This window comes from Grammomys surdaster, unplaced genomic scaffold, assembly GCF_004785775.1.
Source record: "Grammomys surdaster isolate TR1022 unplaced genomic scaffold, NIH_TR_1.0 125834, whole genome shotgun sequence".
NCBI lineage: Eukaryota > Metazoa > Chordata > Mammalia > Rodentia > Muridae > Grammomys > Grammomys surdaster.
Genome location: NW_021620662.1, coordinates 1 through 27,408, shown reverse-complemented (window position 1 = coordinate 27,408; position 27,408 = coordinate 1). Strand labels below are relative to the sequence as shown.

Sequence of the window (27,408 nt, the reverse complement as noted above, 5' to 3'; positions counted from 1 at the left end):
CCTCCCTCCCTCCCTCCCTCCCTCCCTCCCTCCCTCCCTCCCTCCCTTCCTTCCTTCCTTCCTTTCTTTCTTTTTCTTTATTTAACTGACTTTTAAAAATTAATTCTTCTTTAAAATATCATATATAGACTTCCTCTTATGGACATCAGGAATGTATCACTCTTCGTCATATTTCTCACATTCAGTTTACCATTTTCTCCTAACACTGGCATTAACCTCAATTAAATTAAGCATCAGTGCTTATACTATAGTTACTGTGTAAATAGTAGCTGTTTATGTAGGTAGCATCAAATGGTTGATCACTTCTTCATTTTCACACTAATTCATGAATCCCTCAAGGTTAGATCAAGAAAAAAGAAGCTACAGAATTCAAAAAAGAAGGAATTTAATTCATAGTATCAGAGACAAATCTATCCTAGGAAAAAACTAGCCATGTTTTAAGACATAGGAAAGAACAGGAGTTGCAGTTGACCCACAGCTACTAATAATCATTGTTTTGTTACTTAGAAACCACTGCTTCTGTCCTCAGGAGTCTTTAGAGAACAATGACATCTCTCTTCTACAAGTGCTTTCACCGTGGGCTCTAAATAAAAAGCCTGCTGGCAAGGGCTGTAGGAGAAACATTTTATAAATTGTTCAGTTCTTAGTACATATAATTGAAAAAGAAAAACAGTGATGTTGCTTGAAATAGGAAGCAACATCTATCCCACACACTGTGGCTGGCCTCTGTTCTTTACTGCGGCCACTCTGATAGCTTGACTTTTACATGTGCCTTATAGCTGTCATTAAAGGAGTTATGCTGCCTTGGATTTCTCTGCTCACTCTTCCTGGTTTGGTAATGTCCACCTTCTAGTGATTTCCAAAGACGTACAAAGGTATAAATGTCTACCAACTCACTGAACTAAGTCATCTTTAGTTTTTCTTCATGTTTGACTGATAGTTTGAGAGAATCCAGGTCGACCATCAGAATATTCAGTTTTAGAATTCTGTTGTGTTCCATGTACAGCTCTCAACCAGGAGAAATCACTATCCTGGATTGATTCTCTGTATTGAATACAGAACTGCTTCTGGAGATCATTGAATCAATTTCAGGAAAAGCTTGCATCCCACTTTTGAGAAATTTCTTATTCCAAGAAGCAGAGAAAAAAATTAAACAATGACACAATAACCAATTGGCTGGATACAAAGGAGGAGATGGCCTTATTAATTATATTAATTGAAAAACACAGTGGCATGCTGTAATGTATAGAGTCTTGTCATTATTATTTGGAAAATATAAAAAAATATTATCAATTGATCTTTTGATAATTGGATAATTTTAAGAAATCATTGGTTTTGCTAATGTAACAGCATCATGTTTATGTCGATTAGAAACTCTTCCTTTGATAAGAGAGCTGTGATACAAGATTTATGGATGAAATGGATTTATATGAAATACTCCAGAAAGGAGAAAATAACTCAGGAGAGAAATAGGTGACTTCACAGTATCAAAATTCTTGAAATTACGTAGAAAGTATAAAAAGCTCCCATTATGATAGTCTAATTTTTGTATATGTCTGAAAATTTTCATAGCAAAATAAATCCAAAAAGATGTAATCAGAAAGGAGAAAAAAATACTAATATGTCATATCAGTTCTTCTCCATATTGAGCAAACAATATACATTTTCCAAAGCCCTTCTCAAACTTCTCACTGGCTTTCTCTTTTCAGGCTATATTTCAGTCTCTAGCTAGAAGAACAGCATTACAAGCAAAGATGAAGAGAAAGGACATGGAATAATTTAACTGCCAAAGTCTGTTGTAGGCCAAGAGAAGTAGAAATTGTGATCACTCTGATAGGGTTAGCCAGAAGATGAGCATTATAGACTATATTTTAAATGAGTAGATTCCTTAATATTATTGGCTCTCTTTCTTCTTTTACCCTACTATAAGAGTGTCCTCACTAGCAATTGTACCTTATATGCATTTAAAAAATGATTCTGGTGTATTTTATTCTTTGTATACCTGGTGAATAGGAAGTTCTCTATTTTGAAACAACACAATTTATTTCTGAATCTGTAAATTAATGGTAGACTATGGTGTTGAATTTAGCAAAATATTTATGCTCTGAGGATCTGTCTGGATAGCCAACATATCTCCCTCTCTAAAAACATTTCCTTCTTTCTTCTAACACCAAAATAAATGAGAAAACAGATTAAAAGTAATAGGAAGAAAATAGAGCCTATTTGAGGAAATAGATGTGTGCCTACAATGATTTTCTTGTCTGCAAGTTTGCTTAATCTGACTTACATGTTTTCATTAAGAAAGAAGTAACAGAGATTCCCAAGATGCCTTAGTTTAAAAGAGAAATCAGATATAAGTACATATTGAATATTGTGTGTGTTTTGTAAAAATTGTGGAGTGTCTGCCACATTGTTCCTTGTTTTCTGTTTGTTGGTTTTACTTTGCTTGTGTTATGAAACTTTGAAGATACTGTAGCTCTCTGAAAGGAAGAGTGTGCACTCAGACATAAACAGCAGCTAAAGTGAATCTGTATTTCCTTGTATTTGTTTTGGAAAGCTATAGTTATTTTGAATGATGACCTAATCTATGCCAGAGTCAGGTGAGCCATTTATCTGGGACACAGCCCATTTACACACACACACACACACACACACACACACACACACACACAAACACACACACACACACACACACACACACACACACAGTCCACACACACACAGTCACTGAGGCTGAATTATTTGCTATCTCAATAGATCTTACAAATTGAACTTGGGCCTCTGATAAATGATCATCACAATAATGACTCTTTGGGGCTATGAAGAAAAGAATATACCCGAAAACCACAAAACTCAAATGTATCCCCTTAGAAGAAGGGGATAAAAGACCACTTGTGTCATATACTGTGCAGGAACAGCAAAAAATTATATATATAATTTTTATATAGCTTAGTTCTCCATATGTTGAGACTATGAAAATGTCTTCTTATTTTTGTTTATATATGATATGCTTTGTAAAAACAATTAGTAGGGGGAAAGTATAATTTTGTGGTTCTGTTACATATAGACTTTAGATTTATTTAAAAGATAATTTATTCTTAACTTAATTGGATCTATATAATTGGATAATATATTAAAGAATTCTTTGTTCTTTACCCAGAAAACTCAATTTAAATAAATTCTCCTGTCAAAATTGAGGTTGAGAGAATACTTGGCATTTGAAAATTTGAATTGAGAGTTTTAGGGGATCCCTCATGTTTTGGATAAGAGAATACTTTATGAGCTAGCCTAGGCATCTTTTCATCATTTGAATAGGAGTAGTTGCTGGTCTATTTAAAAGTATGCCAAGAGTTAGAAGAAGGATCTACTTATCTTTTAGCCTAAACATAAAATTAAATCTCTCTTTTCACTCAGGGTGTTCTTTGCCAGTTTATATTTTATCAGTGAAACATGAATCAATGGAGAACAGAAGACATTCATAAATACAATATCATGTTGATAAAGCATAGTCTATGTTTTCTGTAAATGTACAAAGCACCTGAATTGTACATTTGCTTGCTTTATATTTGAAGGATGGAAAGTAGTCCTCCTTTAATGCTTACCAAGGGGAAACTGTTGAAATAAATATTGGAAGAAGTATCTACCTCAATGTGTATGTTGAAAACCGTAGAGAAGAATTATTTGCTTTCATTAAAATTAAAGGACTCTATAGTTGTGTGATTTGGTTGGTGGTTGGATACAGGTTCTAAAATGGAGCTCTAGTGATTAGGCTACCTTAACTGCTTCGATAGCAGAGACAACAGGCAGTAATGAAATCAGTGTTTAGTGAAGAGCCCCAGGGCTTAGCCACTCTTCTGAAATCCACAGGAAGTCAAGGTAGAAAAAGCTACAAAACTAGCTGGTATACCAATCCTTCCCTTCCATCCCACTCTCTGCCCTTGTTCTCCTTGGCCTGTGGGCCCTTGAACACCTGGACTTAAGTGACCCTGCTGGCATAGACTTCTCAGTAGATTGAACTCCATGTGCACTCCATTCCACCATGCTTGATGAAGACTTTTAAATAATATAGAGGAACTATGGATATTTTTAGAGACTATACATGAACACACAGAGATTTGTAATACTACTTCTTAGAGAAAACATTTAAAGTATTTCATATACTATACCCGAAATCACAATATAAATTACATTAATTTTTCAGTAAATACTGACTCTTGAATTTTCTTGTCCTGTGACGTTCTTGTCAGATTCTGATGTCAGGGTTTTGTTGGTGACATAGAAGGAGTTGGCAGATGTCCCTTCTTTAATATTTCTGAATGTTATGAATGAATACCCTAAAATATATTTGGTTTGATTCGATGACCTTTTCTAATTTTTCTGGCATGTGTGTCTTTTCTGGCTAAGTTTATTTCTATCCTCTGCATTGTGAGTCATGTTTTTCTGCTTTTGTACAAAAGTGGTCATTTTTAATTTAATGCCTGATGTGGTGAATTTAACCCAGTTGCGGTTCCTATAAATATTCATGTGCATTTTTCTGGGCTATTGCAAGACTCCTTGAATATAGTTTTACCCCTCTATATCTTGCTTTTTAAGATTTGTGAGGCAGGATCAAATCACATCTAGTATGGGACTGATTCCTCAAATACTGCATTGGAGCCTTTCTACGTATTCGACCAATGAGCTGTGAATTACAGGAGGCTATTTGTTTGGTCTGGTTGTGGGAGCTATTGGTATAACTCACAGTAATTTTAATAGATGATTATTTAGCTTTTTTTAATATTTTATTTTTTAGTTTTTATACATATCAGCTAGTCAGTTGCCTGATAATTTCTGCAGTCTCTCTAAAGCTCTGGGACTTTGAAGCAATCTCCAATCTAAGACTCTGTGCTGAAATTTTAACTACTTTTACTTTGGAGCTCTGAGGAAACCATTATGCAACAACTGGATGATTCTTCCCTGCTGTGAATCCTGACCAGTCTTTGCAGCTAGTACACTACAGCATTAGTAGGTGTCATCCTGTGTGTGTGTGTGTGTGTGTGTGTGTGTGCGCACGCGCGCGCCAAAGTGTCCATGTGGGAGTCAAAGGACAATTTTTGGTAGTTCTCTCCTTCCACCATGTAGTATCCGGGAATTAAACTTAGATTGTAAGGGTTGGTGGCAAACTCTTTTACCCCCTGAACCATCTCATTGGCCTTTTAGCATATTTTTTCAGAGATCATTGTCTTGTATTGTTTAGTGTTTAATGTCTTTAAAGCAGCTCCTCCCCAATTTACTGTATTTGTTTTCAGTATTGCTTAGAACAAAGAGTAATGAGCTCAGTGTCTGTTAGTCTTGTCTTTGTCAGAAGGGGAAACACTCTTATTCGTGAATTTGGTAGGTTTTTTATTTTTAAGTGTTGTATTATAATTGTTTCTTTTATGTATGTAGTTTTTTCTGTCATTTTTCTGTCTTTTTATGTCTGTTATGTGTGCACCTTAGCTTGTGTAAACTTGAAACTAAGTACAGTCACCTGTGAAGAAAGGATCTCAACTGACGAACTGCCTCCATCAGATTGGCCTGTGGCTTAGTCTGCGGAGCTTTTGTTTGCTTGATAGTTAATGGAGGAAGGCCCAGCCCCCTGTACCTCCAATGTCCTTCTGAGCAAGCCAGAAGTGAGTTCATAGCAGCAGGCCTCCCTTCATTCTCTATTCAGTTCCTGCCTCTAGTTTTCTGCCTTGGCTTCCCCCAAATTATGTTATACAACATGTAAACTGAAATACTCTACCCAACTCCCACACTCAGTGGTGATTTTGGTCATAGCAATAGAATCCATACTATGACACTATGCTTATGTTAAGTTGCTCTTAGGATTTGTTTCCTTTTATAATCATTTTATTATTTAAACCAATTTGTAAATTTAAATGTATTTGATCATATTTTCCTCCTCTCACAATACTAGTCCTACCAGAACCTCTCCCCCTTCTTTCTCACCCAACATTAAGTTCTTTCTCAACAAATAAACAAAACTTCATTATAACAACAAAACTCCCTATAACAACAACAACAACAAAACCCAACAAAAACAAACCCACAAAAACCAATTATAGTTATTTTGTGAGGCTGCACTGACCCTCCATCTGTCATTCCATATCTTACCTGTTTATGGATTTTAAGTATTTGCAGAAAAATGACCAAAGCTAGTCTCACTGTAACAGTGGTAAAGCATGATCAACAGTTGAGTGATATATGTTGAACTGTATGGTTTTATGCAGGGAAGTGAGGCTAACATTAAAAAATCCTGCTTAACTTGTGTTCATAAAGCCCTGCTTTTAAAAAACAAAGTTTTTGGAAGATTGTATTTAAAGCTGAGCATGGGCAAAATATTTAGTTTGATATTCCATTGTGGAAATGAATATGAACTTATACTATTTGTTTTTTTATAAGCACCCCAACTAAAGAATTGAGTAGTAAATAGGATTCCCAATGCTGAAACCTGAAGGAGAAGAGCCTTTCCAAACAGAAGCCTTTCTGGAGAGTTTAGGCACATTGCATGTAATTTTCTATTGCTTTGTATTCTTATTTCTTCTCATTGGTATTTTAAATAACAAAAGAAAATTTCTTAAAGGTAAAATAGGAGTTTTTCCTTTTAATTAATTAGTTAACATGGGCACCAGAGAAACTTGCAATGGCTGTATTATAGCTCAGCTGCCACAAAGAGAATAAGTGACCTTACTAGAGCAGGCATTGCTGCACCCTTAAGATGTGTTCAGATATCAAGGGAGGAACTTGGATGGGAAGAGAAAAAAAGATTGATTTTGCTTACAGTTTCAGGGGGTCTCACTCCATCATGCCTTACAGAAAGCTACTCAACCATAGCTGACAGGAAACAGAGTGGGCCAAGCCCTTTTCTACCACCCAGACCCAACCTACCATACTTTAAGATCATAAAGCTCTTACCAAACTTTGACATTGAGATTGAGGGAAAAGAAGGAATTGAAAAAATGGTGTTCTTCATTAGTTAAACACTATACATTATAAAATATACCACTATGTCATAATTAGTAAAGTTTTATTACTAGATTTGAATTTAAATTTGTTAAATAATAATTCATGAATAGCCGGGCAGTGGTGGCTCATGCCTTTAATCCCAACACTTGGGAGGCAGAGGCAGGTGGATTTCTGAGTTCGAGGCCAGCCTGGTCTACAGAGTAAGTTCCAGGACAGCCAGGGCTACACAGAGAAACCTTGTCTCAAAAAGTAAAAAAATAAATAATAATAGTAATAATAATTCATGAATATAGAAACTCTGTTAAGTAATGGGCCAAAATTTTGTAATTTGAACGTAGCAACAAAGTATGTTATTTCCCTGAGTTTTTGAGAAGTAACTGTTTCCAATCTCAATGAAAAAAAAACCTTAAAAATTGACCGCACTGTTACTATTCTAACCATATGTCTAAGAGGAACACAACGTAAGTAGTTTTGAAGCTGGGCATAGCAGTGCTTTGCCTATATCACCAGTTTTCAGGCAGAAGCAGGAACATCATCCTTGATAGAACCTTCAAGGTGTTCCTAAGCCACCCAGTGAAACCCTGTTTCAAAAAGAACAAGGTCTTGGGATGTGTCTCAGCAGCAGAATACTTGTCTAGCATGTTTTGGACCTCAAGTTTGATCCCAGCTCCACAAAATAAAAATAATATGAGTAGATAAATTAATAAAGACAGATCATTCCTTCCTGGTTAGGTGCATACCGCATCGTAAATTCTGTTCTAGCCTGAGTGAGACTGGCAGCCCCAGATCAAACAAACAAACAAACAAACAAATAAATAAATATTTTTTGAAAAAATAATTTGTATATCATCATAAAACACACAAGTGGTCTTTGAGTATAGAAGGATATAGTGTATTAAAGTATTTTGAGTGAAAACAATTGAGTATCTCTGTTTAGATTCAGGTTCACTTCTAAGTTTAGTCTGCTCTATCTCAGCTATTTTTATACCTAACTGTTTCCCTGTGTGTGCTCATGGAAAACAAATACAAAACATCTATGCTCTGGATGACCACACTCTAGTATGTCTTGTGTTCTGGGTAGGGTTTTTGTCTTAAAAAAAAAGAAAAAACCCACAAAACTATAGGTATACATTTTTAAAACTGAGTTAAAATTAGTTGAAAAATAATTATTTTCTTTGTTTTTTTTTCATTACTTTTATTTGAATTTTTTCTCATTATGCTATATAGAAACTACTAGTTAAAAAACTGGATTTTATAATGTATCATACAGAATGTAAATTATTTTTAAGCTGAGGAATGTTGAAAATAAAATAGAACCAAGTACAGAGTCTGAATTATTTACAGGCCAAAGGCTTAAAGGTGCATTGCTCCCGCACAAATATTAAGTTATGAAATGGGAATTTCAGTTTGCCATAAATCTGCCTGCCATTGAAGCTTAAAGTAAAATAGTTTTGCCCATCTAAAGCAACATCAATTTGCCAGTCAGTGCTTCATGTATCAAAGAGCGTCCTGTGAAAATATCAATATCATTGGTTAATATAAATGAAATTAATTTTTAAAGCTGGGCTAAAGGTTGACATCTGAAAAATTGCATTACTTTGCAGAAGAGAAATTTCTGTCTTCTAGTGAAATTTCAGGTCATGAGGGCAAGTAATTTTCACAATCTTCAATGGGAGCCGGTGAAATATGAACTTCATTGTCACCTAGCCCCAAAGCGATAAGATAAAATGAGCTGATACATCATTTGCTGTGGTTTTATCATCTCCCTCAGTAATTGGAAGAGAAAACATAAGAGTGTGTGTAGTTGTATGCTTTTCTCTCTTCCCTCCCAACTGCCCCATCATCCACACCCAGGCTAAAGCCATTTTAGCCCAATCAATACAAAGGTCATATAGCATTTTTTTAATATATTTTTAATTTTTCATGCTGACTAAAGCTGCCAAGTAGAACATTAGAGTAATGAATATATTTAATTGAATTTGTCACCCATGAAAATGTTAAGGAGAATGCTATGCTACATCATAGTACTAGTATCAGGAGAAAAATACATAGATGAAAGAAATTAAATAATAACTCATTAATTTACAAGGTAATATTTGTTCATATTTATGCCTTTCAGTTTTGTTGCTGTTTTGCTTTGGGGGATTCTAGGAACATTCTAAATATTATAGTCAGTTATAACAAAAATTACCATTTTAAATTCTCCACTGGAAGCAACTGTGTATTCCACTTTCTCAAAAGGTAATTTATATTTTGCTGTTATTTTATTTATTTTGCTTAATAATATATTCTTGTATATAAGACACAAAGTCATGTGGTTGTTTTTTTTTTAAAGGAAATCTTCAAAACAGCCTGAATCTATTATTTTTAGGAAAAGTAGAGGGAAATTCTGATATTATTTCAGAGACAACTACAGCAAAATATAAAAAACATTGCTAATGCAGTGTTTAAATAATTGATGAAATTTCTTTAAACGTATTTTCTCATACTGTGGTTGTTAGAAACAATATATATTGACACATATTTAGTCATGAACTAATTGGAGAGTAGTTTTCAACATGCGCTTTGTTTTAAATATTTTGAATATTTGAATATCTTTCCATGCTCAAATTGAAGACCTATGCTTATAGTTTATACTTATGGTCGATAATTTTGGGACAGAGAGAATATCCTGTTAACATTAAGTTAGAGCGCCATTGTTACTGGATGTTATTAGTTTCTGGTTTATACACTGGATTGAAAACATCTCTCCTGACAGAAAATATGTCCGAATAGGTTGAAAATCATTTTATTGTGGAATTCCAAATACTATGGTTGCTATTTATTATGTGATTTTGTGCTTCTTATTGCCAAATTATTCAGAATTCAATATTGTGTTATCTGAGTGAGTAAAACCACTGAAATTAGGAAGTGTTTAAAAGTGAGTGTGGCTGGACTAGTTTACTAATAGTATGTTCTTTAAGCAGCCCTTTTTAATTTCAACTGGATAGACGTCTGCTTCTTGATTTTCATATATTCCGACTTTGGTGTAACTATTTCCTATCTTTTGGATAAAATATTTTCCACCTAAATTTTTCCCATCTACAATAATGTTAAAATATTTAAATTTTACTGAAGGTACTTTGTTTGTAACAAGGCCTTCCCTCTTTGCTCCTTCACTAGAGTGATACAAACATAGCTTTAAATATTTGAAATCTATTTTTAAAGTATAAATAAGATTTCATATAATTGGGCTAAAAAATGTGAGTTTCTATTTTTATTCTTTCTTGAGGATGAGAAAATAAGGTTTCTAATAAAATGAAATGCTTTACATTGAAGCTAAATATAACTGCAGCATCGTAAAAGAATTTTCTGATGTAATTATAAGAAGCTATATGTAGAGTAGAAAAAATACATCTGCGTTTGGAGAATATGATATATACTCTTTCATAGAAGCTACATTTGGTTTTTAATAGGCAGAAATTTAGTATGTATTGTATATTATATGTAAATACTGATTTTTTTATTCTAACACACTTAATATGTAAATCAGCTTTGTTCAAAGAAATTATTTTTAAAAGTTGAATTTACTAATAACACTAAAAATAATAAAACAAAGTGGTAAGAATTCAGAGAGAAGGCTGTGGATTTAGGCTTTCAAGCTATTCTAGACTCAGGGTCATAACTGCCGAGCAATGGTAATGATACGGTTGCCATAGCAACTGATTCATTGGAGGGCTAGACCTCTGTCTAGGGTGCTGTCAGTATATGTAGAGTTCCAGTGAACAGAAAGTCCCAAAGAAGGGTCTGCTTCTACCTAATCCAGTTTTAATTGAACTCTAGAGACTTTGAAGTGAAGCCTCAGACCAGGCGCAGAACTCTTGTTCCAGGAAGAAATGAACCTTGTGTTCAGCCAGGCCTCGGCTGCTTTCCAGTGCTGACATATCTTCCTAATGAATACTTTCAAGAAATGTTATCGCAATTTCAGGTAGAAATTCTTTAGTTAGGAGAGTCTCCATTTCTATTTTAAGCTACAAGTTGACTATAGCAGTATTCCCATTTGTTACTTTCTTTTAAATTTGGCTGTTTTTTTTTTTTTAAAAGATTTTAAAATTTGAGTCCTTAGACAAATGTATATAATTTTCTGGCTTTTCTGTTTTTCTGAGTTTGAAAATATTATGAGACTTTATATTTAACTTTGGAAGCCTTCTTTGGTACTCTTTCCGTATACCACTGTTTATATCATACTTGGACACATATACAGCAACACTGGTTTCAGTTTTTGGAATACATTTTAGGTAATTTAAATATACATATGAATGATAAACCTCAAAGATAGTGATGGGCTATAAGAAAGAAAAACTAGATCAGGAATGTTAGATGCAGGAATTTCAACACTGTACTGCTTTAATTTTTAAATGTATCCAACAATTTGACAAAAGCATAAGATTTTATAAGATTGAGTATACATGGGGCTTATGTTATTTAGTGTAATTTTCAATTATATTTGTTAAAATAAAACATAGTTTAAAGGAGAATGCCGCTGTGGTTTAGGTCAATAGAATATACATGGTATTTTGATGAATCCTAAAACTACCAGAGTATATTAAAAATGTTAAAAATAGCATGTTAGCATACTTATTTCTATTAATAAATGGAGAATCTAGAATGAGGTAACTCTTTGGCCATGTTACCATGTCTGTGCAGTGCTGGCATCATTGCTGTGAGCAAGAGGAAGCACCAGAGCTTTCTATGCTTAAGAGACATGGAACTTTCACACCAGTGTACAACACTTCTCACATGTCAAGGCACTTACGGGACACTGTGTTGTTTGTTTTGGTTCTCTCCTTTCAATGTTAATTTAAATAAAGGACAAGAAACCTAGTTTATTAAATTTTCTATAAGTCAAGTTCTATTTTAATCACAACCCCCTTTTCTTTAGACAGATCATTGACTTGCAGGCCAGAGAAGCCTTGAATTCATAATACCCACACCTTAGCCTTCTGGGTACTGAGATTATATGTGTGCAGCACACTCCTGACTGTATAATGCATTTGAAGAGCAAGACAATGTAGAGTGCAATGGAAGCTCTGGACTTTGGAATTTGAAAACTTGGAGTAGACTAGACTCTGACACTAACTTGTGAAGAGACTCTGTTTCAATATTTAACATGTCTTTACCTTTCCACATTTTACTTATGACTAGAATCATTAAATATATTATTATAAGTTTATAAAACATACAATATATAATATATTCTTAACAACATATTATTTAGATAACTCCAGGTTGGTAAACTCATATGCATAGAAACTAATCAGGCTATAAATGATTATTTACTTTAAATTAGAAAATACAGCTACTTATTTTTCCTAATATATACCACTAATCAAAATTATCTTAAGATCATTTGTGACCCATTTCATGAGAGAGAGAAAGGGAGGGGGAGAAAGAGGAGGAGGGAAGGGAGAGAGATGAATGGCAAAGCAAACATTGGAGCCATTGTGGGGCTTAGGCTACTGGATTTCACTTAGCCATTTTAAAAATGATGCTTCAGGCCATTGTTAATGTTGTAGAAAAAGTGTTTGAAGGTCTTCCTGAACTACTGAGATTCTGTCCTTTAAAGCAGGAGAGGGGAAAATCCAACAAGTACTTATTATAGCTTGAGATGGTACAAAGTAATATAAAGACCTTTTAGGAAGTTTAAAGTGGTTGCTTTTGCTAGAAGAGGTGAAGTGAAAATCTAGGGTTGTGGGAAAGATGAGAGGAACTCAATTCTAGATGCTGCAGTAAAAATGCCTCGAGATTTGGAGGAACATTCCAGGCAGAGAAGAAAACAAGGAGTTCAAAACAAAACAAACAACCCCCACCACCATCACCACCCCGTCTGTTCTTTCTTTCTCTGGATTTTATTTGTCCTACTATTTGTTGTGAAAATGAGAAATAGAACATTTATTGCCAACTTCAAAACTGAGAGATGAGTACTTGTCTGGTTCTTTGAAGATTTTGTAGAACTTTTCAAAGTTCTGTTTTCTAACCTTCCTTTTATCAGAAAAAGAGTTCTTATAGAAAAGTTGAAAAAATAACTGAACGAAGTTAGGTTTTTTAAATTTCTAAGAATCTGCATTGTGCACTGAAGAGTATAGGTTGATTTTAGTTCAGGCCTGTGAATTGGATGTGAACAGAGCATGGGGTGTGGGGTAGACCACCACTTGGAGGGTTTTTTTCGGGGTCCATTTCATCTTTTGCCCTGTCATGCAGTATCATAATCACAGGTTGGTTCAGTTTATTGTTTAGTGGGACTTGGGTTACAGAAATTTATCTTAATTTTTAACTTAACTGAGCTCATAGATTTTTATCAGCTATTGATAGGAATGACATTTGATTTTCTTGGAGAAATGCTAAATCTGACTTCCTTTCAGACTCTCATAATTAAGCTTTTGAAATGATCTTTTTCGAAAACAAACCTTGAATAACAAAGCACCAAAATGGCTTAGAACTAAAGACGGGATTACCTTGAATTGGCAAAGCATTTTAAGCAACTGTGTCTGTCACATGGGATGACAGGAATTGTAACAAGTTACTCTGACAGCCACCCACTCCATGGAGAGATTACGCTGAGCTTAATTTGCAGGGTTATGTTTAGCTTTGACTGACAAAATGATACTTAACCCCTTATACCTTTAATCTTTGTGTTTTCTGATTTTTTTTCCTTACCAATGAGCTAACACATTTTTTAAGCAGGTAAAAGGCACCCCTGGGAAAATTGTAGTCACATGTAAAATCCATTGTTGTAAGTGACCAAAAGCATATGTCGTTCTTTTGAATTCTTACTTTTGAAGTTTTATCTGAAACATTGTTTCTCTGAAAAGATTTAAATTTGATTAGTAAATAAGGCTACATATATTTTCTGAGAATAGATTACTTCGCTTTTAAAAGCCCAAATACATAATTGTAAGTAGAGATTTAATAATATCAGTCTACTTTTTCATCTAGGTTGTCCTTTCACTAATTACAACCCATTTTCTTCCTTTCCTTCCAAATGATTTCATTATCTATTAAGTTATTTTTCTTAGAAAAAATTTCAATAGAGCCTTTTCTATTTTAATTAGAGAGAAACAGCACTAACAGAATGCAATACTATGACTTAATTGGGGTTATCTTTTCTCTCACTAGATCTTGGCATATACAGAAGGTCTGCATGGAAAATGGCTGTTCACAGAGATAAGATCAATCTTTTCTCGTCGTTATCTTTTGCAAAATACAGCCCTGGAGATCTTTATGGCAAACAGAGGTAATACGTTACAGAAGTACATTGTTAAAGAGCTAACTTACCCCCATTTGGGATGTCACTTTTGAACACACCATATTGTTTCTATTTAGATTGGATCTGTAGTTTACCCTCTGCCCTGTTGACCTCATCTCTTGCATCTCACCAACTGTCATATGATTTTTATTCCCTTCCCCTCCCATCATTTTTAGAATAATTTGTAGGTCTTTTGTTTTTCTTACTATTTCACAAATTGGTGCAATGTTCTATAAATATGAATATTCTGTAGTTTAACTATTGAATCAGCTGTGGAGTTTCATGTATTCAGCATTGCCTTGATTACTGCTAATAAGTGGCTACATTTGGGGACAAAATATGATCAAATGATTCATATATTTATTTTGTCTTTTATTTAACCTATTGCTATTTATTTAAAAATTCAGAAGGAAGGTACTAAGTTGTCCATTTTTAAAAGTTGAACTTAAGTTTTGCTTATGGATTTAACATGTAACTCGATGAGATACATCAAGACTGCAAGGGTAGAGAAGTTGAACTTGAAGGAAAAATTTTGTTTATGAGTGGAGTCCAAAAGGGAAAACATATAAAACTTGGCATCTTTGTTGCATTTCTAACTTGTATATATGTAGGCTGATGGTTTCTTATTTGTTTTGTAATCTCCATGTTTATATCTCCACATAAAAACATATATGCATGCATTTCTCCCTGATTAATAGCATATGTTTACAGAGAATATAGGCACATTTAGGGACAAGCTTTTTCTTTTCTTATAAGCTCCTCTATAACCCACACAACTGTTTGCTAATGCAAGCATTATTCCTCTAGATGAATAACTGAGAGGTTACTTTACACTTTATTTCAATCTGCCTTGTTCAGAAGTCGTGGCAACCTTCTAGCACTGATCACTTGCTCATCTTCATTCATTTTCCTTCCTTAGACTTCTGTAGACATCCTTGAGTTTGTGTGTTTTCTGTCACTTCTCATCTAGCTAGGTCTTCTGACATAACCTACAGTAATTTATTCTTTCATTTCTCCCCAATATTTTACATAAGAGTAGGTATGTAAGGAAGCCCTATTTTAACACTACATGTACATAGCATTACAAGATACTTTATATGTACTTAGTGAATGATCTGTTATTTGCTTAGAACTTGTTAATAAATCCATTGCTGAAAAGCTACAGCAACATAATAATTTCTTTCACCTTTAGTGGTTTTTTGACCAAGCAGAAGACTACCTTCTGGATAAGTTTGTAGCATGTATGTGATTATAATACTGTTAATACATAAATAAGATTTTGAGACTAAACAAATTAATATCTTATAAATTTTTATCATTTTATGACTATCTTTTTAAAAGATAGGTATTTCATATGACTTTTAAAATTAACATATCAAAGGTATTTTATTGCTAATTGATTCTTGATACTGTAGTCCATGTGTAATTGTCTAAATTATTATAAAGCACTTTAAGTTTGCATAAGAACCATAATGAAAACTTTTATTTCTAGACACAAATGTTAGTTGACGTTAATTTGCAAAATAAAAAACATGAAAGTATTATAAAGAAAATTGATTTCTAATGGATCATTACTCGATATACAATAGATTATTTCTTAGCTGTGTGTGTACCTTTTAATAGTAGGTATGTAACTTTAAATTTTAATTTAAGTTTAAATTTAGTTTTAGTTTAAATAATTCTAGAAACTCACTCATGCTGAGATTTTGGAGTTCTGAACATTGAATATGTATTTTCACAGTTGTCCCTATATACTCTCAACTTCATGTTATACAAGAAGACAGTTTTTACATTTTCTGTGAATACTGTTGAAACACTTGTGTATGGGATCAGAGTCTTTGAATAAAACACATATGACCTGTTAGAGGATTCCTACTACACCACTGGAATGTAGTACTCATTGTATTTGAGGTACTCGAACCAAGAGTAAATATTCTATTGAATCAGGAAGTCATTTTCCAAGAAGGATTTACTCTATTCTAATTTTTAAAACATACTTGTAGTTGCTGTGATGTTCAACTTCCCAGACCCTGCCACAGTAAAGAAAGTGGTGAACTGTCTACCTCGAGTTGGCGTGGGAACCAGCTTTGGATTACCTCAAACCAGGTACCATGTTATCTGAAAATGTAAATAAAAAAGGAAATATTCTGATTAAAGTCTTGGTAATTAACATGTATTAACATTTGTATTTGTTTTGAAATTTCTCCTTCTGATTTTTGTTTCTTAATAAATGATGGTTATTAGAGTTACGTTTTATCTTTAGCCAACTGAATCATAATATAAAAAGGTGCAGTATCCCTCAAAGTACATATTTGCAAATACCATAAGAAAAAGTTTTCTAACTCTCCCCCAAGGCATTTGTATATGCATGAATAAATACACACATATACAAACACACACATGCACACACACACATGCACACACCCATGGACACACACACAAACACACATGCACACACACACATACACACACACATGCACACACCAGAAAGTTTCATTTATGCTTCTTGCTTTGGCCTTTGGGGAAAAGGTATGTATTTTTATGTGAAACCACTATATTTTAATTAACAGGGCAAAACCCAGAAAGATAAATATTATTCAGATGTAAAGTGAAAGGAGTGTTGCATACAAAGGTTGTAAATTGATACAGGCACTTTGGAGTCTCTTTGAAAACAAAATAAAACTTCACATCAGCAAATCCTACATGCCCTAAAATCCAACTGTATTAGTCCTAGATATAGGTCCTGCAGAAACACCTGTTCATGTTTACCACAAAGTGTACATAGCAGTGTTTGTATGAGTACTATCTATGATAGTCTCAAACTGAAAGCAAGTTCATTAGCATCAGGAAAATAAGTAAAGTGATGTTTTTATACAGTAGAATCTATTACAGTGAATGACCAATGTTTGTCATGTTTAACAACAATGATGAATTTAGTGATGGAAGCAGGGACAGTCCCCTCTGTTTACATAATATTCTGAACCAGTAAATGTGACTCCAGTGCCTAAAGTTATTGCCAGGACACTAACTCATTTTTGGAGAGTAGTAGTTCATGAATATGTATTAAGAAGGCCTATGACATGTTGCTTATATTTCTTGCCTGAGATGATGACTGTCCAGTACGTGTACTTGATATACTCTCATCAAGAATATACTTTTTTTATTATAATATAATAAGTGCTTTGAAGGTGCATCCCTAATTCTTCTATATAGTTGAACTATTTTATCACACTGAATTTTTAAAAAATTGTTCTTAAACTTTTTTCACGGTATACTTAGTATAACTCATAATTTGGGGTTGAATTTTTTTTTATTTATTAGTCCTTCAGTGTTTTTTATCAGACCACTGATGTTAAGTTTTAAAACAAAGTAAGTCTAAAATTAGAATGAACAAGAAAACAAGGTCTAAAGCAGAAATAAATAATATAGACACCTTAAAATTCAGTGATTCTTTTGAAAAAACTGAAATAAACAAACACATAAAACTCCCTAGCTAGGCAAAGGAAAAAAGGACATTTAAACAATCCATAATATAGACTACATTTCCTCATATGTCTTGCTTGGTTTCTCCCATCAGTGTTTTCTAGTGTTTAGTACACAGAATATCTCATGGTATAGGACTTAGAGCGTGGAGGAGTCTTTTTACTGAGCTAGCTATGGTAAGCCTAGTATTTCTCTCTATAATTGATTCACTGCTAATACAGATGAGTTAACATTTAACAAATTAGTTGGAAAGTGTTTATGAGTAGGAAGGGACAGTTTACTGTTAGCATGCCTGATTTGTTGAGTTGAAACATTTTAACTTTCTGTTTTTGTGTTGCTTAGAATCAAACCTATGTCCTTGAGCATTTTGAGTGAGCAGTCTACCACTGGGGCATATCTCTGTCCTGGGCATGTATTTATTTCTGTTTATTTCATATGTTATGGTAATATCCTGTCACAGATGCAATTGATATGTCCTGTGCAAACAATGGCCCGTTTTAAGTAGGAGCTTCCCCTGGAAGTAGGAATCCTTGTCATCTGCCTCTCTGTAGTAAGCCTCAGTTTCTCAGCTGTCTCTTTATCTGCTGTTCCATAAGTGAATACGGAACATGGGAATAGCTTCCTGCTGAGAAAGCAATCCAAGAGAAAGTGATACAGAAGTCACAGAGCTTTATGTGACTTACCCTTGATAGTAACACTGTCTTCTCTGCTCCAATGTATTCACCTCAAGTAAGTCACTAAGGACAGCTCAGCTCCCAGGAAAAAGATTAAGTACCAGTTCTTATGTAGTTTTTTAAATGCCTCAGTTTATTACTTTTATATGAAAATAGCAAAACTCTTATGAATTAGATAGTGTTTTATACTATCAGAATTGATTTAGACTATATAATACCATTTCATGGCTAAGACATGACTCACTGGCGGATTGCTTACATAGCATAAGAATGGCATTGGGTTAAATCCTTAGTATCTATATAAATAAATATATATAGATATATATAGATAGATATAGCGATAGATAGAAAGATAGATAGATAGATAGATAGATACATAGATAGATGTTTTTAAAAGGCCTTTTCTACTGATAACTATTTTACAAGGTTTTTTATCCCCTCTAGTACTCTTTGTATTGTTTTATCACAATCAGTGAAAAATAAAAGTCTTAATTCATTCATTAATTTCTGAAATAGATTTTCAGCCCTTAAATTATATCAGAGACACTCAGCAATATACAGCATAGACATCCCATTGTCCATAGATACTCCAATGAATATGTGAACCAAGTAGCTGTGAAGATGGGTTTCTTTGGATAAACTGATTAAATGTATTCCTATGAAGCTGTTATGTTTTATTCCAAGAAACAGAACCAGTCCAGCATTGAAGGAGGAGACAGTTTTACAGAAGCCTAGAAGCATGGCTTAGCTCTTATTTTTCTGGAAAAGTATTAAAGGGCAACTAACGGTGGGACTTAGTGACTTCAGAAGAGAGTGTCGAGGCTGATATAAAAATCAAATTACTAACAGAATGGCAATGGTAATGTTAGTGGACAGAGGCATCCTGATTTGAGAATTGTAGGAAATATAACTTATATAAGATTTGAAGACTGATATGAGAAGGTGGATGTTCAGTATGTCTTCTCTAGTCTCAGCTTGAGCTCCTGAAGTCAACAGCACTAGAGAAGCAATGGTTGTGGATGGCTCTCATGTTTTTGTCTTCATGATTGAGATTATAGGGAGGAAGCAGAGAGAAAATAAGCTTGGTTTTAGTTATACTGAAATTGAAACCCAAAAGAAATGCTCAGTGGTAAATGCTAATAGGAAATTAGATTCCAGAAAATATGTAAAACAATAAGTAGGAACCTGGCAATTGGGACTAGGTGTCCTGTGCATGAGATTAGGAGCCATAGCAGGGAGTGATTTCATCTGCATCCCAGGGATTGTTAACATTAGTTGTAAAGCTTATAAGGCCATTGTAATTAAGACTATATATATATCAAGCAAATGTTAACTAGAAAGCAAGTGGGAAGGCAGGAAGAGAGAGAAGGAAGGAAGGAAGGAAGGAAGGAAGGAAGGAAGGAAGGAAGGAAGGAAGGAAGGAAGGAAGACAGTATCCCTCCCCCTCAATGAACAAAACATCTAAAGTACAGATCTAGGGGAATGTGATGTGAAGGGTTGGTAGTATTTTCATATAATTAGATCTGACAGGAAGTCAATAAGACAGAGGAAACAATGCCTGTTGCATTTTGCAGCAGCTATTTATGACTGCAGTGGTTTAATGTGATTTTACCCACTCAATATCAACAATGTGTACTTGGTTAATGGGGTAAAAATTCTGTTGTTTATGAGATTTTCAGTTTAGATATGATAACCCTGCACTTGAGGACATTGGGCAAAGACATGTGACTTATCTATCAGCCAGTAGGATGTAAGATGGTGGAGACATTTGTGCTAAATAATAGCCCACCTCTGATGGCACACAGCAGGGTCTGATCACTTTTCCTGCTGTTTTTTTTTAAGTTTTTAAATTTTTAATACTTTTTTAAATTTTAAATTTTTTAAATTTTAAATTTTTTAAATTTTAATTTTTTTAATTTTTAATTTTTTTAATTTTTAAAAAAATTTTAAGTTTTTACTTTTTTTTAAATTTAACTTTTCAGGAATATGCTCCATACTTGCACAATACTAATTTTAAGACTTAATATCAAGTTAATCCATAAGACTAAAGGCTTCATTCAAGAGTCATTTGAGTTTTTCCACTCACAAGAAGGTTTTTTCTTGTCTCAGCACTTGAATTTTTTATTCTTTACTAGAAAATTAGCCAGGAAAACAGACCTTATATCACAGGTGCCATAGTTATTTTTCTGTTGCCATGACAAAGAACCATGACCAAGGTAACATAAAGATAGCATTTAAATTGGGCTCTAGTTCTGGAAGGTTAGAGTATATGACCATCATAGTAGGAAGCATCAGGCATGATGCTGCCATAACAGCTGAGAACATCTTTATCCATAGTAGGAAGCAAAGAAAGACCTAATTGTAAAAGGCACGGACTTTTGAGAAAAGGCCTTCTTAAAGAAGGCCACACCTCCTCACCTCTTCCAAATAGTTCCAACAACTGGGGACCAAGTATTCAAATATTTGGCATATGGGGGTGATTCTGATTCAAATTACCATAACAGGTTCTAGCAGCTGTCTTACAGAGAGGCATAAAAGACATGCCGGGGAGAGAGTTTTTCTTATCTACTTCATGTTGCAGCCTTCACAGAATGCCTAGGTTTGGAGCTTTGTTCTTTTTGTTGGGAAGCCATGCTCTGCCACTCCTGTGCTTAGCAACTCCTCTTCTCATAGGACTGAGAAGGGTAGTGATTTGAAACCTACAACAAAGCTGCAACAAATTAAAACATGTGGGATGTGACTAAGGTAGTGAGAGAAATTTTATTACTTTGAACGTCTTTATCTGAAAGGCAGAATTCTCTCATCTCAGTCTCCTAAGTTTTCTTTAGTAAACTGAAGAGTGACCTAAATTTAAATGCAGTGGAATAAGGTGAATAATAAAGATTATAACAGCTGTATGTGGAACAAACATAGTAAAACAAACATAGTAAAACACCTCCTGACTCACTCCGTATGGGCAGTGCACCTCATGAGGAGAAAACAGACAACAGTTACGAGTCAGTAATTCTTGTGGACACATACAAAAAATCCTTAACGAAATTTACCAAACCAAATTCAGTAGTATGGGTAAATCATTATCAAATAGCTAGAAATGCAGATAAGTTTAAGTCTGGAAATAAATATATATTTCTTAATAAACAAAATTACCAAAACCTCAAGGAAAAACATTAGACAAATTCTGGCATATATTTGTAAACCCTGGACTGAGTAGCAATAAAAAAGTATTTTAAGAAACTGATAAAATCCTCTCTAAAGAAAACAACAATAAAAAAAATCACCAACACAGCAAACACAGGCCAAGTTAGCAAGTGGCCACACCACAGAAGCATACTCAGCAGTGGACACTGAAACCATGAGGCATTTCTACTTGAATAAAAACACAAACATCTCATAATGGGTGTTGGCAAGGATGTATGGATCATTTCTGTATTGCTTATTAGAATATTTAGCAGTCCCACTATTTTGGAAGAGTTTGATACTTTGGTAAATAGTTGAGGAGAAACTCAATCTACAGTTCAGCAATTCAACCTCTAAGAATCTCTCCAAAGGAAATGAAAAACATATTCATTCAGTGATATGTATGTGAATGTCCACAGTAATAACAATCACAACAACATAAGCGATTTAAGTGTGCATGAATTATTATAAAATATAGTTTCTATATTCATACAATAGAATACTATAAAGCAATAAGAAAAATGGCTAGTTATACAGTCGTTTTGGTGGGCTTCAAATAAAACAAAAAACAAAAAACAAAAACACTTAGTAAGAAGACTGATAGAAGACCATGATGCTATGTGTGAATACAGGAAATGGCCACAAAAGGCAGGGCCATAAGTAGTGTGCTCATTGCTTCTAAGTGGGACTTGGAAAGGGGACTGACTGCAAATGCAGAGAAGGTAGTTTTTGTTGTAAGGGAAATGGTATATAGTGGATTGTGCTAATAATGCAATACTGTAAATTTTTCTAAAGTCTTTGAGTTTTATGCTCTTAGAATGAATAATTGTAAGATTTAACTATGCCTCAGTAAATCTTTTCAATAAGTAATTGCTTGGCTCTTGGTGATAGAAAGAACCATGACACTACTGACCTCTGAGACCTGGCATCAGATGTTTTAATTAGTCCTGCACATCCACCCCTGCACTCCACTCCTGTTTCCCACTCCTCTGTTGGCCAGTTGTATCCAAGAACTTACATTCCTCTAACTGGGTCTTCTAAGGAATTATGTTTACAAAGTAAAGTTCTCAATAATTCCTGCCTTCATCCTATCCTACAGATTACTTAGATTTCTCTTTTCCCTTGTTATAGAATCTGAGAAAATATAATATTTTAAGTTATAATGTATACGTTTAATCTTTGAGGGATGTTTTATAAAGCTGATAGACATGTGAATTCAATTTTATGCATTTTTGTAGAGTCAGTGATCATACTGTTTTAATCGACCTGTATCCAACCCAAATATTACAATGACATTATGACTGCTTATCTGAATGAGCAGAACATAAATAGTGTACTTATTACTAGTATAAATCATTTGGTATTTCTCAATAGTAGTTTGAAACATTGCTAATACTCATTGATCTGACATGGATACTAATTTTCAGAATTATAAATTTCATTAAGAATATTGAGTGAGTACAGACAATTCATGATTTATTACTATGGTATAATTAATATTAAGTTACTTTTGTCTCATATTCTCTTCTTGCAGGCGTATTTCATTAGCCACTCCACGTCAACTATTTAAAGCTTCAAATATGACTCAGCGCTGGCAGCACAGAGAAATTTCAAACTTCGAGTACCTTATGTTTCTCAACACAATAGCAGGTAAATAAAATGCACACCCTGACTTATTTTAGATAACAAGTGTCCTGTGCCATGTGTAGATTCGTATACTCTCATGATATCTTTCATAGTCAGTAATTGTTTAGTAGCTAGTTTAGGTTTAGTGTAATTAAAGTCTAATCACTGAGCAGCTCATACTCTTAAAGAGCTTTTAATTATTGAGATTATTAAGCCAGATAGGACAATATGAAGGAGTTACTGCCTGCTAATATCTAAATTATATCAAGAAAGTAAAAGCTGAAAAAGTGAAAAAATGACTTCTAATGTGCTTGGTTATTTTTCTGAGAAAAATAAAAATTAAGACTGTAACAGTGTGATGATATAATATCCTTTGAATTAAAAGTGTTCCTCTTGTTAAAATTTTGTAAGATGTGGATAGACTGAGGCTCGGCAGGTAAGAACCTGTACTTTTTTTGCAAAACCCACATCAGGTGGCTAAGAATCACCTGCAACTCCAGGTCCAGCTGATACAATGGCTTCCTCTGGCCTTTGAGGGCCCCTGCACACACAGTACACTTACAAGTTTTTGTAAGACTTCCCAGGTCATTAGGTTGTCCTAATAAGCCTCAAGCCCAAGAAGAGTGAGGGAAACCTAGTTAACTACATCAGGTTTGATGTCAATAGTATGTATCAAGAATTACTTCAATATTCAGCTGTGTCTGTTATGATATCAGCATATCTTTGAGAGAGAAAATTAAAATAAAAATAAAATAAAAAATATTAACCAATATTAATAGTCTCTTCCCCCTTGTACTTCAGCTATAAAATCTTTTCAATATAAGTTTAATTTAAAAATAGGCTATAGATTGATAAACAGTAGATCCAGGATTCACGTTTGCATCTTGACAGCAGAATCAATTACTCCATGCTCTCTGCCACTTCTCTAAAATGGTGACACCCAGAAACTGGTATATAATGTACAAAGGCTACCTCGTCTTTAGCATGCATATTTGCAATGAGTGTCAGTATGTCAGAAAGTAAGTCATTGGTTTAGCAGTATTGAAGAGCATTCATGGTGGACAGAGAGAGAGTGATGGTACTGTGTATCATTTCCAGAGCCTCAGTCAGGAAGGTGCTGCAGGATCTCAGGGGTGCTTAGTACAGGTGTGCTCCTGTTAAATGAGGTGTCACTAACCTTGCTTGTTGGTTGACTGCCTGGTTGGTTGGTTAATTGAAAATTGGTGAATATTTGACTAGTTGGTTGATTAACTAAGTGGCAGCAGAGAAAATGATTGTCATTTTGAACTTTTCTATGAGAATAAATTCTTTTTTAGTCTTACTAAACATTATTTTGTGGCTTTGATTATACTCAGTGGTAGAGCATGTACTTCGCATGCTCAGTATCTTGGATCCAATTCCCAGCTCTCCCCTCACTCCAAAAAGAGCTCTTGATTTGGAATTGGCTTTCAGATAACAAAGTCAAGTGAGTTTGACAGAACATAAACTTTAAAACCACATACATAAATTTGAGTATGTTTTCAACGTTACTAGTCATGTGATTTGGGGAAGCACTGAACCTTTTAGCCTAGATGTTTTCATCAAAAACGTGTGTAATACTAATGATATCAGTTTCACTGCGTGATTTCAAAGGCAAAATGAAGTAACAAACATTAAGGCTAATAACAATAAACTGCACCCAAAGTATGAGTTTTTATTTTTACTTTTAATAATCTTTCATGTTTTACACTAAATTAAAAGTGGTATTTTTTCCTTACTAGGGCGGAGTTATAATGACCTGAATCAGTATCCTGTGTTTCCCTGGGTCATCACTAATTATGAGTCAGAAGAATTAGACCTTACCTTGCCAAGCAATTTCAGAGATTTGTCCAAGGTAATATTTTTAGTAATTATCGAAAAATGTTTGTCTTTCATTAAAACAATTAATTTGATTCATTTCACACAAGTTTTAAAAAATTTTAAATGCTGTTTTACCTTTAATATATTTTTTACCTTTTAAATAAATTTTGCTATTTAGCATAAAATTTAAAAATACTATTATAGTAAACTAGGTAACAAGTTAAAAAATTGTTGTACTCCTTTTTCATATACACTCAAGGAAACGTTGTCTTTGTTAAAAACTTCTAAGGGGCATTTGTATTTAACAAAGCAAATAAGGAAAGTCATGAACAGAACTCCACTACCAAAACAAGAGACCTCTTGCTTCAGGTTGCCAAGCTTGTTTCCTCCTGTCCTCTGGTCTTTTCTCAAGCACAAGCATGTGGGGCCTCGTTTTTTTCACTTTTTTTTCAGGCTGCCTTGGAATTCGCTATGTAAATCAGATACTGTCTCAACCTCCAGCTGTGCTCTCATAGCCTCTAGAATGCTGGGATCACAACCCATATGGATGGATCCTCTTTAACTCTGATTTTAACTTATGCATAACCCTTATCCCTAACCCTTAACCTACCCATAACAATTTTTAGTATATCTCTAGATGCAGGAAGTCTTCCTGACTTCAGAGCTTAGCTTCTCTGCTGTATGTCACCTATCCAGTGACGTCATAGTCTAGGTTCCTTTCCTGAGGGGTTCCGTCATTCTCTCACAGTGCATATCTTCCATTGTGCATTTTCTTGTTTTCACTGTACTCCTTGATGCAGAATTCGTGTTCATCACTGCCTTCCCATTGCTCAATAAACATGTCGAAACTTTTCAGAATGTCAGATATCTTGCTCCTTGCACTCTCTTTCTTAACAGAAATGGTTTCCTGGGAAAAGTTCTCTCACCCATCCAGTTTTCTTCACAGTGTCAGAACAATATGTTCTGTGTTTGTCCATCCTAGGCACGGTGAACATCAGGAATGTTGGAGAGTAAGTCCTAGTCTCTCCAAAGGCAGTGTCACTAATGCAATAGTTGACATGTTCCTACTGATAAACAGTAGCGTTTGAGATATGATCTTTGGTCTATATAGCAATATTTCCTCAACTTTTGTAACCCATCTTTGTTTAAATTCTAGTTGTCACATACCTTGTATTTGCCTCTTGTATCTTTGCTCTTGTTTTTCCCTTTTTCTAGAGATATTATTCCCATAGACTCCCTGTCTTTCATAATTTATTATAATCTTAAATTTTTTCCTGGACTTAGAATATAGCTCATTGGTAGAGTGCTTGCCTTACATGTTTGATCCTAGTGGCACAGAAGCAATAAATCTTTCCTTTTCTGTTTTATCTTATGAAATTATTACTAAACATTATAAGATGAGAAGCCTTTTTATAGATGACAGTTTATCTGTCTATCTATCTAGTGAATGAAATCTGTATTAGTTTGATCTGTGTGATGAACTGTTTGGTAGACCAGTACAATAGGCTCCCTTTATAATCCTATACCTTTTATTTTATGTTCTCTGTATTAAATAGACTATGTGCTTTTGTTTTGAATATTCATTGAAATGCAATCATAAGAATGCTGCCAGACATTATTTTCATTCAGAAATTTCTGACAGAATTCTCTATTCACATTAAATTTTGCTTGCTTATTATTACTATTTCTTAATTTTTTTTGTGAGCCTAGCTATTAATGGCTGAGCCATCTCTTTAGCCCTATTATTGTCATTTCTAAGGAAGGTATCATCTAATTTTTCTTCCATGGGTAAAATATTATTTTAACTAATAGCATCATGATTTTCATCTACATATATGTAAGATTGTTTCTATGCCCCACAGCAATTCTTATTTTCAAATTTTTGTTTGAAAGGAGGCCAGCTAAATCAAAACGGAAAGTTACTTTCAATAGTCTCCAGCCATATGTGTTCGTAGCCACAGAAACATAGACATAACAGAAGCAAAGGCATATGAAATATCTTGTGTGGTCAGGGAAGATGTTGTATTGAGGCAAATGCTTGCCATACAAACATGAGGATCTGAGTCCAGGTCTTACTAGATGAGGTGGTATGCTCCTGGAAGCTCAGGGCTGGGGTGTAAAGACAGACAGATCCCCAGGGCTTACTGGACAGCAAGTTTAACCAAATGTGAGCTCTAGGCTCAATGAGACCCTGACCAAAAATATGAAGTGGAAAAGCAATTGGGAAAACTATCTTGATGTTAACTTAATCTCTGGCCCCCAGTCAAGAACATTCACATCTCCATGTGCACACATGTGTGCGTGCCTGCACACACATACACACACACACACACACAC

The 27,408-nt window shown here is 34.2% G+C and overlaps 1 protein-coding gene across 1 annotated transcript in view; it reads left to right on the top strand.

Annotated features, from left to right (window-relative positions):
• The window catches only part of Lrba (LPS responsive beige-like anchor protein), a gene marked incomplete at its 3' end in the record, with an annotated part of 362,529 nt that extends 336,448 nt beyond the window's left edge, over positions 1–26,081 (top strand). The window contains exons 40-44 of the mRNA XM_028789471.1: positions 14,143–14,260; positions 16,276–16,378; positions 23,141–23,256; positions 24,993–25,105; positions 25,969–26,081. Coding sequence (XP_028645304.1) covers positions 14,143–14,260; positions 16,276–16,378; positions 23,141–23,256; positions 24,993–25,105; positions 25,969–26,081 — 563 coding nt within the window. The remainder of the gene's footprint in view (positions 1–14,142; positions 14,261–16,275; positions 16,379–23,140; positions 23,257–24,992; positions 25,106–25,968) is intronic.
• Positions 26,082–27,408: the final 1,327 nt, after the last annotated feature.